General features: G+C 46.2%; 1 protein-coding gene across 1 annotated transcript; it reads right to left on the bottom strand.

Moving 5' to 3' along the window:
* Positions 1 to 8,573: 8,573 nt before the first annotated feature.
* Positions 8,574 to 11,053, bottom strand: LOC149327966 (uncharacterized). Its single transcript, XM_089563990.1, has one exon. It carries the CDS (start codon positions 10,900 to 10,902, stop codon positions 10,246 to 10,248), a length of 657 nt encoding a protein of 218 aa, XP_089420116.1. The 5' UTR covers positions 10,903 to 11,053; the 3' UTR covers positions 8,574 to 10,245.
* Positions 11,054 to 13,779: the final 2,726 nt, after the last annotated feature.

The following is a 13,779-nucleotide window of genomic DNA, read 5'->3' on the forward strand; positions in this document are numbered from 1 at the left end:
TATAGAAAACAAGCGTGCAGTTGGCATTGTTAAAAATATAATAGAGATAGGGCTGCCATAGAAGGTGAGCAGTTATATGCACCCTCTAAATATGTATACGTTGTTACTTGTTCAAGTACAGAACCTAAGATACGGTAGGCACTAAGATTCACATTATCAGACTGGCGTGGAACACTCATAAGCTTGCACTTGTTAGTATAAAGCCTCATCAGCTAAGTGTTACACTAACTACATACCTTATTTAGGTCACATTCAAGTATTGATTAGTGTCAAACGGAATTCATTACTCGGTAAATAACACAATCGCCAGCGAAAAGCCTGATTGTGGAGTAAATAGTTTGTCAGATCATGAATATAAATAAGGAACATTAATGGCCCCAGTACCGAACCTTGAGGCGCGCCTGTGATAGAGAACACGGTGACAAATAAGCGTTATCTGCAGTGACGAATTGAGTTCTGTTACGAAAAAACTCTCGATCCATCAAAGAATGTTCGGGTCAGTGTTGAGTTTGCTGACGTTAAAAAAATAGTTGGTGATTAACAAAATCAAATGCTTTCTGAAAATCCCAGAATATGCACTCAATGAAAAGCCTCTTGCCTAATGCATCAGATAAGTCATGGATGAAAGAAATGAGTCGCGTCTTACGTGAAAATGAGTACGAATGCCATGCTGAGGAGGAAAATAAAACGAATGATTTTTGAGGAATTTAACCAGATTAGAATGTGTGACATGTTCAAACATTTTGTTCAGCACGGGACACTAGGTAACGATATGGGTCTCTAATTAAGGGAACAATAAGCATCACCAGACTTGAATATTGGCATCACCTTACCCACCTTCCAGTCCCCGGACAGCTGTCCTCAATCCAATGACTGCGAAAACTGTGGGCACAAATAAATGGAACAACAAACGCTTATTATTTATAAATTTAGCATTTATAGCGCCGGTTCCCGAAGACGAAGAAACCTTGAGATTACTAATTAGACTTTGTGTACCAAGGCTTTCAAAACCAATTTGATGCATCAGTGATCAATATATTTTTCTGACCGAAAAGACTGGAGGGAAATATGACCGCTGTAAAAAGCTTTAGAGGAGGCGTCATTGAGCACTTGAGGACACTGTGATGAAGGTATTGCTGCGCCGCTGTTACCATTATGAGCTATTGCTTAAGTTTGGAGCCAGCAGTAATAATCCAATATTTTTTCCAGGTTATAAATCAACAATGATGGGAGCGTGATGTGTAAAAAATTTGCTTTGAGTCTTTGAATGCTTTCCGATAATCAGAAGCTATGGCACGATATCAATCCTAATGAGCAGAACAACTGCTAATTTTGGCTTTGGAATAAAGTCGTTTTTTACTTAAAAGAGGTTTCATTTATTTTTAATTAATTTATTTATTTATTTATTATTCCCTCGGGGACACTGCGGCTTTTAGAGGGGAGTGGTTACAAAAAAATGAAATCAATTTTGCAAACTGGAGTTAATGAAACAGGCAAGGTACAAACATGATTCTTAGACATACATTATTAGCTAAGGCGTTCAGGAGAGAGCAAAAAAAAATAACGCACTACAAAATGTATCCTAGTTAAACAATGTTAGCTATAACGTTCTTGAATAAATGATGATCGGTGATGGTGGCCGTCAAAGAAGGAACGTGATTGCACTCATTCGATATGCGTGGTACGAATGAGTGGAAAAAAGTTTTTGATCTGCAGAAAGGGATGCCAACCTTGTGAATGTGGTCTAGTCTCGGCGATACGTACTGAGGTGGTGAGATAAGTTCGGCACGAAGCTTCGGGTGATAGAATAACTTGTGAAAAAGGCACAGGCGAAAAATTTTGCCACGTGGTGACAAGGATGGTAAGTTAAGGCTGGATTTCATGGCAGTGATGTTTGCTGTTCTGGTATAGTTAGAAAGGATGAAGCGAGTACAATTATTCTGAACCATTTCCAATGCCTGTGTTAGGTTTGTGTGACCTGAATCTCTAATTGACGCGGCGTACTCGAGCTTGGGCCGTATTAGAGTTTTATAAAGGAATAATTTTAAAGAGGAAGGTGCTTTGGAAAAGTTGCGCCGTAAGTAGCAAAGCATTCGGTCAGCAGTGGATATTATATGCGCGATGTGAGCGCTCCAGGTTAGAACAGAGGCAGTGAACCATGGAGAACGATGCTTGCATGATATGACGAGCCGATTTGGTATGTACTTTTAACGAGAAGGTGAATATTTTCTTTAAACAAGCTCCACTTCGCTTCTACAGTACGGTTAGAAAAATGTGGCATGTACTCAACTAAAAGAGTTTCGAGTAACCGATGAAAATTATGCTTTCGAGCAATATTTGATATATTTGGGATTAGGTTGCTTCGGAGTGTTAATACCTTCCAGCTCCAACTGAATGAAGGAGTGGTATCTTAGGTTCGGCAGAAATGTCAATGAACTAGCTCGGGAAACGTAGTTACAAAAAGATCAACACTGTTGGTGCAGTATGTGTGGTACGGGTTGTCTGGGTAATTAGCTTTGCAGTCTGCGCACAAAGCTTTGCAGTCTGCACACAAATTTATGAAGCCAATTGTAACGAATCCAGAGGGGAGAGCATTGCAACAGACCAATTTATTTTTGACATGCTGAAATTGCCAACTAAATAACTGGGGAAGACGGAAATCGAACCAAAATTCGTTCTACCACATTATGAAGGTCGCTACAAAATGACGACGAAACATCCGCCGGGTTGATAGCTTCCGCAGAAGATTGTATCTTGGTGATTAATGCGCACACAGGCGTATACGATTTCTAGAGAAGAAATTGGCACAAGTGAAGAATGGGGATCGTCTGCGATCGCTATCAGAACACCTCCTCCTGTTCTGTCGCCACGGTCACATCCATATGTAGTGTAATTGTTTTAGCAGTTCAGTATTTCGTCATTCGATATCTAAGAATTCAGCCGTGATTCGGCGAGGACCACAGTGTCTGCCCTGCAAGTGTCGACGAGAGTACACAAATCACCACGCTTGGCGACAACACTACGAATGTTAAAGAAAACACACTAGGCGTTTAGACGCCCATAAACCTCATGAATGATAATTTGCAAGGGTTGTTTTGAACTAAACCTTTCATATACACTAATTGCAACGGTACATTTTTAATCTACCATATATCATTCAATTCTGTGTTATGTTACCCCGCAGACTTCAATGCATTCTATTGCATGTGCCTCAAACGTACTGCTTTGCGGCTTCTCCTTATCTGCCAAGTGTGTCGTTTTAGAAGAACTTGTTGTTGGGCTAGTTATTCATCATTAAAATGTCGTTTTCGAACTTATCCTTCGTCTCGCCACAAGCCACAAGCTTAGGTGCTAAACGCTACAACTTAAATCACAAATTTATTATGAAGCATATGTATGCCCTCCGTTTCTCCGACACCAGTTTCAAAAGCCCGGCGCCCGCATACGACAAAATCAAACGAGTTTTTTTTCTAAATGAGTCAAATTCAGAAAGGGGAAGAGACTAAAAACTTCCTGTAATAAGAAGTTAATCCATACATCTTTCTTTTGCAGGTATCGGAGTCAAAGGCGCCCACTAACACCTAGAAATCCTGTCTGGAATAAAAAAAATGAACCAGATCGTGCTGCTGTACAGACCAAAATAAGCCAGATCCACTCGTGAGTGTCTGAGCAGAACTTTGTCAAATCCAGAGTTTCACATCGAAAAGAATCATATGCGATGCTTACACGCTGATATCGACTATAAATTATTTCCATAATTTCTCATGAATGATGTAGAGTTGTTCGAACATGTAAAACATATCGCATAATAGAGCACTACGGCTCCCGTTTTTCTCAGTAAGCGTTCAGGTGGATTTGGCTCGTTTCGTAATAAAACTCTTGAAATATTTAACCTTGCTCGCTGAGCTCCAACTGTGTCACTATACTGTTCTCCCTTACCGGTAGTGTGCTGCTGGTGCGCCACGCGTACGATTATCTTCGCTCGAGAATTCATTCCTCGTCATGAGTTTCAGGAGCCGAGCGCTGTAGTCACTGAGCCACCACGGCCAGTTCCGCAACGTCACTTCAAGTTCCATCGTCACGACGCTTCAAACAACGACAGGTGCCTCATGAATGAAGCGAAACAGAGTGAACGCGCTGCCTAGTAGGAAAAGACAAGGGACTCAACGGAGCAGCACTTTGAGCCTTGATGCATCACTGCGTTGGTAACGAGCAATACATCGAGACGCCGTACTTGAAGTAACTGTAGCGCCGGTACATTCTAAACAAAAGGGGCGGCTGCGCACAACGCCGGCGCTCCGTCGACTGCCGCGCCGGTGCAATTGCAATAAATGTGGTCAGTGTTGTGCAGTCGCCCGCGACGCCATCTCCTATTTGGGACTCGGCGGTGGTCAGGATGGTCGCCGCACACCAAAAGGGGAGGCGGTAGTCGAGCACGCTGCGTGAAGCTAATAGCAACAAAGGGCCTGATGACCATCCACGAGTTCTGGTAGAACGCGCTACACCTTTTCTTCTAAGCATCCACTCTCAAGAAACTTTGATTGAATTCCATTCCCGAAGAAAATTTTCACCGGAATCGTCTTTGTGTTGCAAATAAGGGTAGACACCGAGGAGCGTCCTGAGTGTATTAGATGATGAAAACAAATCTGTGGGAAATAATGAGGCCGTTCCGTTTCCTAAGTTCGCTCCAAGCGGCAGATATTAGTGCGTGCCCACTGGATTCGTCAAAGACATCTTACTGCGGCATACAGCGAGCAGTGTGTATTCCGCCTGGCAGCGCTTGTACTCCGCCACAACACAACAGCGGCAATTTTTAGGATACATCGTTAGAGGTGCGAATGCACGGCATTCAGGAGCGGGCATCTGCAACTTACGCTGGTCAATGCAGGCCGCAATTTACGAGTTTCAAGAATTATATGTAGATGTGTGACATGCTGCGATTCACCTGCAGAAGGTGCCGCATTCAAGGAAAGAAAAACTGCGCCAAAAGCTCAGGAATACCAAAACTGTATGAACAAATGAGACCGTGAGGAAAGCAATATATGCGGAATATATATAGCGCCCGTCCTGTTTGTCTCCCTGTGTCCGTGTCTCTTTAGCGCTATGTGTCAAGTGAACCGTCCCCAACTCGCCCCAGCTTCCACTCTCGCAATGTATGCGCTCGCGGTTGCATTGCTACGTGTCGCGATTTTGTCCATGTCTTTTTCGGGCAGTTTTACTTTCCTTAGCACAAACCAACTGATGCAAATACACGTTTTACTTTTCTGTGTTCCACGCCAAATATATATATATGCGGCATTCTTAGCTGAAAAGGTAGATTTTGGCGTTCTGTGGACAGATCCGTTAAATGGAAGGTAAACGCAATGTCTTCGACATGTGTTAAAAATGCCGGAAGAATTCTCTTCTTCTCGGGCGCAGTCGCTAAATGCTGGGATGCAGGTCTACCTACTTAATTCTTTTCAGGCGAGCACGACCACCTTGACATTGTGCCTCTTCCCTTTCCTGCATTGCTGCACGGCGGCTGGCTTAGAGCAAGCGATGGCTCTCGTGCCTACCGATAGATCCGTCACTGTGCCTGATAGTTGTTTTGGGGCTGTGCACAAACGGCATTAAGAAAAGGACAGGCCCACAAGTTGCTCTGAAAGCCTTTTCTGATGACCGCGGAGAGTAGGCGTCCGCCATGACACGATAGGCGACGTACAGTCGTTAACGGTCGAATCTTGGTGAAATCGCGCAGGCTCACGGGCTGTTTCGCACTTTACCACGCCCATTGTGAGTTCTTTTGCAGCAAGCAAGCTTTCAAAGAAAGGCTTTCAGAGTGTGCTACTCGCCTGTTTCTGTATGTTTTCCTACAGATATCACTTAAAAACGCAGCGTTCCTTCCGCGATATCTCTACGTAACGATATACCACATCTCTCAATGGTTCTCATCCTCATCGCACAAGTTGCTGATATCAGAGCCGTGTATTTGATATGAAGCTGTGTAAGTCGGTAAATCTGCTGACTGGTAGAAATGGAGCACGATAATGACATGGTATGCTTGCGCCTCTCATGCAGCATTGTTACTTGTGTTCTCATCTGTCTGCGCCACAGCGGTCTTGGCTGTGTCTAATTATCTGTGTACTGGCAGAAGCCTGCCGCAGCTCAACGAGCCAAGCGTCTGTATACAGGTTCCACTGGAACAAGTTTATTTTTCCTTAAAAGGCAGCGCGAAAAGAAAGGCCCCAAAATCCACTGGACACCACACTATGGTTGGTTTTGAGGGCCCTGTCATATTTAGTTTTAACAACAACCGTTTAATTCGAAGAGAGTCATTGGGCGCTCATCACTTAAGAATGCACATCGCAAATACATGGCGGTCAAGTGCATTCATATGCATAGTTCGCCAACTAGCATTTCCCCTTTTAGTGGAGAGATGCTAGTTGCCATCAATCCGAATGCGAGAGCCGTGTTTGGAAGGAGCAGAGTTTGCCGAACGTGTTATTGCAACCTTTGCATGAGGCTTAACCACCTTTACTAAGAAGCCCTGGCTTGAAGAACAGCCGCCTTCAAGAAAATCCGACATACGCTTTTGCACCAGCTCATGAAAAAATCGTGAACAGATTTGGTGAGCACGTTGCTGCAGAAAAACACAAAATGTTAGGTCTGTGCGTGTTGCCAGCAGCAGGAAAGGGTGGAGTTTGAAAACGCAGCTACTAGCCCTTAACCCGCAGAGAGAGTCCACTTTTTGACTGTTCCTTTGACGTTAGTAGAATTGCGTTTCGCGCATTGCGAATAATGACCCAGTCGACTCGACTGGGTCATTATTCAGGCCGTCTTGGCATACAGGTTCGTGAGTGCTATTCACTGCTAGATGTGTCCTCCGGGTTCGCCAGAAGTGCCACTGCAACTACAAAAATGAAAATAAAAATTACCAGACACCAGCAGCCGCATGCTTAGGGCGGCGCATTACCGGTCATTTTAGGTTTAATTTTATCGGTTTATTACGTGTAAGTCGTTATTAGTATGTTCGTGTGAGCGGCTCCTTCACACTAGTTTCCCTTGTTCTTGCTTGTGCACGCTTTGAAAGTTTCTTTCTTGAAAGTGGGCACAGGCGGCAGCCTGATGGAAAGCAGAAGTCAGCTGAGAAAACACTAACGCTGAGTGCTATTCGCTTCCTCTGCTACTGTCTCTTTGTGTGGTTATGGGCAATATGGTTAGGTTTGGTTTATGGGGTTTAACGTCCCAAAGTGACTCAGGCTATGAGGTACGCCGTGGTGAAGGGCTCCGGAAATTTCCACCAATATGAGCGTGCATTTGAACAGCAGGAGCGAAGAAGGCGCGTTGTCTAGTCCGTTTAGTTTTGTTGGGGCTCACAACATCAGGCCACTTCTGTCCCTAGGCATGACGTTAATGTGCGAATCTTCGTAGTAAATCCATGAATACCGACGTACCGTCATCTATAGTACTTCCACGAAACACTTACTGTAATCATGAAAAGCTCGACCCGCCTGCCAGTGCAGTCAATTCAAAAGATAAATTATTGGATCTAAGCTTGCTGAATTAGCGCATTCTTCACTGAAAGCTCATTGGCATTAGTAGCCTAGAAGCTTGTAGTGGCAGGCACATTTTGACGTTTCACAGGTGGCCGCTCGGTTGGGCTTCTCACAGGCCTGTTTTGCCGTCTGTACACTCACGCGCATACTCTGGCTTCTTCCGCTTGAGATCCTCGATTCGATCGCGTTCCCGATACACTTTACGGACCCCAGGGCCCGCTTGCACGAAGCAAATGCTCCAGTTCCCAGTTTTGTCCTATTTTCAGTCCAAACCCTCCGTCGGTTTCGTGGAAAGAAAAGGCGCATAACCAGCTCTCTGCCTCAGTTGACACCTCAGTCGTGCTTAGGAGTGCCTGGTAATGGTGTTCAGCAACAAAAATCTTTTACATGGCGGCCGTTGACACCCTAAATTGCTTCTGCTAATTAACTCATACAAGACTATTACATATTTTGGTGTGAAATGTGGACACACAGTAGTCAATGTGCCAGTCGCTCTCGTCAAAAAAAGGCAGAAACATGGCATCTAATTACCGCTATCTAAACTCAGTGTCACATTCCATTTGGGGTCATTTTAAAGAATCGACATGGAAATATATCTTACAAGGCAAAAACTAGCCCTCTGATGCATCAATTTTAACTCTAATCGAAGCGCAGCCATTTAGATTATTTTGAGCACTTGGGCTTAACACGCAGCACTCGCGGCAGCCGCGGGGGCTCAGTGGTTATGGTGCTTGGCTGCTGGCCCGAAAAACGCGGGTTCGATCCCGACCGCGGCTGTTGAATTTCGATGGAGGCGAAATTCCAGAGGCCCGTGTACTCTGCGATGTCAGTGCACGTTAAAGAATCCCAGGTGGTCGAAATTTCCGGAGCCCTTCACTACGGCGTCCCTCATAGCCGGAGTCGCTTTGGGACGTGAAACCCCATATACGCCAAACCAAACCAAACGCAGCACTCGCGTCAGAACCGGGAGCCTCTGTGAGGCTCCCGGTTTTACGCTGGTTTTTTCCGGCACTAAAGTGTAAAAGAAGTTTTCGTGAACATGAGAAGAAGTTTATTTATTCTGTAAACATTTATATTTTTGTACAAAAAGGGATGTGGGCAGAAAAATGAAGATAACGGCTTCAAGTGACGCTTATTGTACAGCAGAAAGAGCCTAAGCATTCGCCTCTTACAAAGCACGGCCTAAATTTTTGGCATATATTACACAAATAAAGGGAAACAGGCGCGGAAACGAGACCGCGCTAAACATTTCAATCACTGGGTGTAACAAAGAAAAACGATAGCACATTAAAAAAAAAGCTGTGCCGATCCCACCACATGAATATAAGCTAAGCTACGTTAAAACGAAAATACAGAAAACAGGTATCAACAACTTCATAGTTGCTATCGTAGTGTGAACCATTCACAATTCTTTTCAGTGCTAGGCTTCAATACAAGCAGCTCGGAAAATATCATGCGCACTTATAAATCTACGTTTCTCTCCCTGACAGAAAAACGTCTGGTAATGATCTAAGAAAGGGAAAGCTCATTCCAAAAGCGCATTCTTATACTGTGCAGCGATGTCTTGACATCAATGTCGCAGTTTACCTTCACAATGGCTTTAAGCTAAAAGTGCCTCTGAAAAAGCCAACAAAAATAGAGATACTTCACAAGTATTGGAGGAATGCCAGTTACGACTGAGTTTTCACGATGTAGCAGTTTGAAACAGACTTGAAACGTAGCTGCGTAGACATCAATGTCATTTCGTTGCCTGACCTGTATATCACTCGCAGAGCTTCCGTAACTCATGCCACTGCTTGTAACAAGATCAGGAAGAGTGAAAATGCAGGCAAGGTCACACAACCCGTGGGCAGCGCGTATTAGGAAGCAAGGTTACCTCTACTAGTGATGCCGTTTGCGAAAAAAGGTTTGAGATGTTTCCGTAGTCTAGACATTTTTCATGCTGTGCTGTAACAGTTGTGTGCATTCAAGAATTATGAAAAGAAAATTACGTGATCACGGACGACCTAAAGAATATAAATTTTCCATTTCGTTCTTTTTCTGCCAGGCGCTCTAAACACAGCATCAGTAACAAGACCCTGAGTTCACTACACGCAGCAAACAGACAAGGCCCCACTGCCAGCTCACCTTTGCATCACATAACCTAAATTTCATTGACGACTACATATGCTGATAGTTTTGCGACTTTTGTCGCTCAACCCGTAGGAGCGTTTGCTAACAACAGCTCATTTGTCAGATGCGTACATTCCACATCCGGGGCATGTTCGCTCTGCTGACCAAATCTGAATTGCTTTAACGAGCACGGCACTCTCTCGAGTTAGTTATAATCCAGAAACCGGCGCAGACTTCAGTGTTTGGAGAACAACATACAGGACACGAGCTTCTTTAAGGATAAGTTTCCCTTCTTTCTTCAGTAGCTCGCAAACAGCTTAATGAGTGTTTTCTGCTCTCGCTAGATCAAGTGCACCATTGTAGTGCTGTAGTTGACTACTGTGAAAGCATCAGATATTAAGTGGCAAATTCCTGAAAGAGGCTCGCTGCCTGCAGTTGGTACAGAGAACGAGGCGCGCAACAGCACGGTCAGTGCCTACACCGCAAGCGCCGCACAGAAAATGTGGAGTGGGGTGTGCCGAGCTCAGCTCGGGTTTCAGTGCGAGGTTCGCTCGAACTGAAATCCGATCCGAGTCAGCCGCTTTCCTCATCGTGTCGCTCAGTAGTCATTGACATACAGGTACGCCTCGGCCTTCTGGTCTCCTTCGGGCTCGGCCGTGGCGTGCTGCACGGGCTGCGCCTGGGAGCCGTAAGCTCCCGGTAGAAGAGCGCAGATCTTGAGCCTGCCGTCTGCGGTCAGGTTGGAGGTGATGCTCTCAACGTCCACGCCGTCCGGCAGCGAGATCTCGCGGTGGGTCTCCTTTGTGCAGCCGGCGCGCTGCCGCTTGCAGTGCACCAGGAGGCGGCCGTCGATGGCCTTGACCGTAATCTCCTCCGGCTCGTACTCGTGCACGTCAACTTCCATCAGGAGCTTGTTGTGCTCGTCCACTGTGGTTTTCACCTCGCGGAAGGCTTTCTCGAACGACGGGAACGTGGGCGCCGGAACGATGTCGCGGAAGAAGTCATCGAAGTCGTCGAAGCCGTACAGAAGCCGCGACCTCATGGGAAAACGGTTGAACATGGAACTCAGCTCGCGACGCAGGTCGTGCTCGGGCCTCGCCGCTGCCCGCTCCAGGACTTGTTGCACATGACGCCGCACCTCGGTCCGGTACGACTCCTGTGGGACACTCTGCAGGGAGTGGATTGGGATGACGATCTCGCTGCGCGCCATCGGAGACTCCGGCGCTTCTCTTCGGGACCAGGGCGACCTGTCCATTGCGGAGCGACACCCCCCTCGGGGTATTTATGGACGAGCTAGGCTCCCTCGGCACGCGGGCAAACCGCGGTGAGATCTGGCGCGCCGGCGTCCAGAGCTCTGTCTACTGCGAAACGAAGGCGAAGAGCCAGCCGCCCTCTTTTCCTCTTCCTCGAGCTACGTCACAGGCTACGAACACGGGGTCTAAGTTTAGAAAGCGCCACTTCTCAAAGCGGTCTGACGAGTGGCATCTGGCAAGATTACAACCGTCCTCCCGATGACGCCGGTGGCGCCCTCCTTTGCCTGGTAGGTTAAACGCGGTGGAAAGTGTTGGGCTTGTCGACGTCACTTGAGCCAAACTCCGCGTTCGTGGAATGGATACCAGCTGTCGCGAGGTTCGTTTACGAGCTGCGGTCCTGACAAGGTGCCGAGATAGGCCAGCAGGGAGGTAGCGAACGAGTGGGGCCTAGCGCACGGTTATAATCGTTCAGCCGCTGCCTGAGGATTATCTTACCATTTCCTGCTGTTTTTAATAATAGTAACTGGGACAATGAAAATCAAGAGGTCACTCCAAGTAAATAATGGTCTTCAAGTGACTCATTCCGAGAACTTGGCGTCAGCCTTTCGCATTGCATTCGTTTGCCTTCGCGGCGCAGATTTCCCGTTTCTTGACGCGTTTCATGCAATCATGTGGGTTGCGCGAGGAGCTGACTCACACGCTGCGTCGGCAATGCGCGCGTGACGTACTCATAGGTCCATTGAATTGCTCCATTTCATCACCTCGGGAAGTGAATTAACGTAGTCTGTGCGGATTTCGCCGTTTCCTCCACCTTGCATGGGAGACGAAATGGAAGGCCGCTGCTCGCTTGGCGTCAGCGGTATTGAGTATACTGCAAACAATACTGCGAGTTCAGTTCAAGCACTTGCAGCCACAGAAATGGGCCAAAGTGCATCACCGCCACAGATACTGGCGGTTTTACGTGTGTTTTATAGGATGCCCTTTCCTTAATAGTTTGCCCAAAATAAGGCTGAAAGCGGCAGCCCAACGCTGCGATGACTAAGCGGCCAATTTCAAGCTCACTTCAGTCAGCAAAATACGCGTCACGTACGAGAGAATACAGAAGGGAAAGCAGAAGCGAATATGTTAATCTGATATATATTCGGTGCTTTACGTTCCGTTAGGGGAAGAGAAATAAAGGCAGCAGAGCAGAGCGCAGCTGATGAGCAGCCAATAGGTGTCCCGCTGCTTTCAAGCACCGACCGCAAACGACATTTCCGCCTGGTGCGTTGCGTCTGCTACTGGAATGATCATAGTGTTCTCACCTCCGATTTCAGTTCTATGCGCTCTAATCCACGCAGAGTGTGGACCGTCGCAGTGTTCATTCGGTATAGCTCTCCACTGCTGAGCCGAGGACGAATCTCGAGAGCCCCGGTCGTATTTCGATACAGTCGATGTCCGCGCGATAAGGGCGCTTATTAGAGAACTTGTCGAAATTAATCGGGAGCCTCCACTACGGCGTCTCCCATAGCCCATCTGTCGCTTCGGGACGTTACACATCACACACCATACAATACATTGGGGAGAGCGGAACGAAACGCGACGCAAATTTTCAAATCATCCCCTTACATTTGTTGTTCGTAAGCATGAACAAAGAAGTATAGCTGAATTATTTGATACGGTCCTAGTATTCCGCTCACTAGATATGAAACGCCTAGCTAAAGTGGAACACAGTAAAGTATGCTAATAAAAAATTTCAAATGTCACCTTTTGTCCGATGTGGCAGTGCACGGAAAAAGTGAGACGCCCTTCCTAAATCAGGATATTATGCAGTTTTTATTATGCGCAGACTATTAACGCACGGGGGCACCAACACGGCACTGAAAACAGTGCATTCAGGCAGAACCCGTCGCTATTTCGTTCTACGACCCGCTGTAAACTAGGCGTTTCGACAGCCAAGCTGTGCCTTTAGTTTGCCTTCGCAACTCCTAGATTTCCTGCCTTCTTCGCAACCTTTCTGGTTTGTTGTGTCGTTTGTTACCCTTTCACCTACTCCCTGTGGAATGGACATGCGATTTGGCTAGATTCTCAGTACCTAAACAGAAGCTTTCAGATAGGATTCCACGTCAGAATGAAAAGTGTTTTTACACACGCACGCATGCCCGTGCGCACGCACATCGCTGTCACCAATGTGTCAACTGCTGTTTGTTAATTTATTCTTTTTCAACACACGAACAAACGGCTTTTTTTAGCTTGTGAAGAAGGCAGGCGCGAGATGTCGACGTGTAAGGGCAGGTCACACATCGTCGCAATATTTAGTTTGTTCTGCATATGACTGCTCTTTTTTTCATGTTTGCTGAACTGTTGCCCGTTTTGATCTTTGCAAAATTTCTTAACCCCTTGGAAATGTAGCAAATGCCTTCGAATGCACGAACACCTTTTGAATCGATGGGTGCCGGTTGGAAAACTGCCTTGAAATGTGTTATTCACGATAAACACTCTGCCAGTTGTCATCAGGGTTTGCTAGTTATCATGAGATCCCATGGAAACCAGAACAAAAATGATCGAAGTGGTAGTCATCAAAGCTTCGAAATGAATTCCGTGTTTATACCTGCTTTATACATCAGACCTCTCATTTTTCTCAGCTTAAGATTTAACTTACAATGTTCATGACATCACCCGTGGTTGTTCGGTGGGTAGAGTTTCCTGCTCTGCAGACGGGGTTCGCGGGATTTATTCACGCGGGGGTTGAAAATTCATACAGGGATACAGTACAGCAGTCGTTTACTCACATTTTTGCTCTAATTAACTATCTCATGTTATGACAATGAAGCCGGAGTTTATTATTAGGGCCTCACCCATATCCTGGTGGTTGTTATGGCATGTTAAAGTCCATTAAT

Source organism: Amblyomma mixtum, chromosome 10, assembly GCF_055824585.1.
Source record: "Amblyomma mixtum isolate Tamu chromosome 10, ASM5582458v1, whole genome shotgun sequence".
Lineage (NCBI taxonomy): Eukaryota > Metazoa > Arthropoda > Arachnida > Ixodida > Ixodidae > Amblyomma > Amblyomma mixtum.

Coding starts and splice junctions, on each gene's coding strand:
- LOC149327966 (XM_089563990.1), bottom strand. CDS start 10,902: ATGGACAGGTCGCCCTGGTCCCGAAGAGAAGCGCCGGAGTCTCCGATG.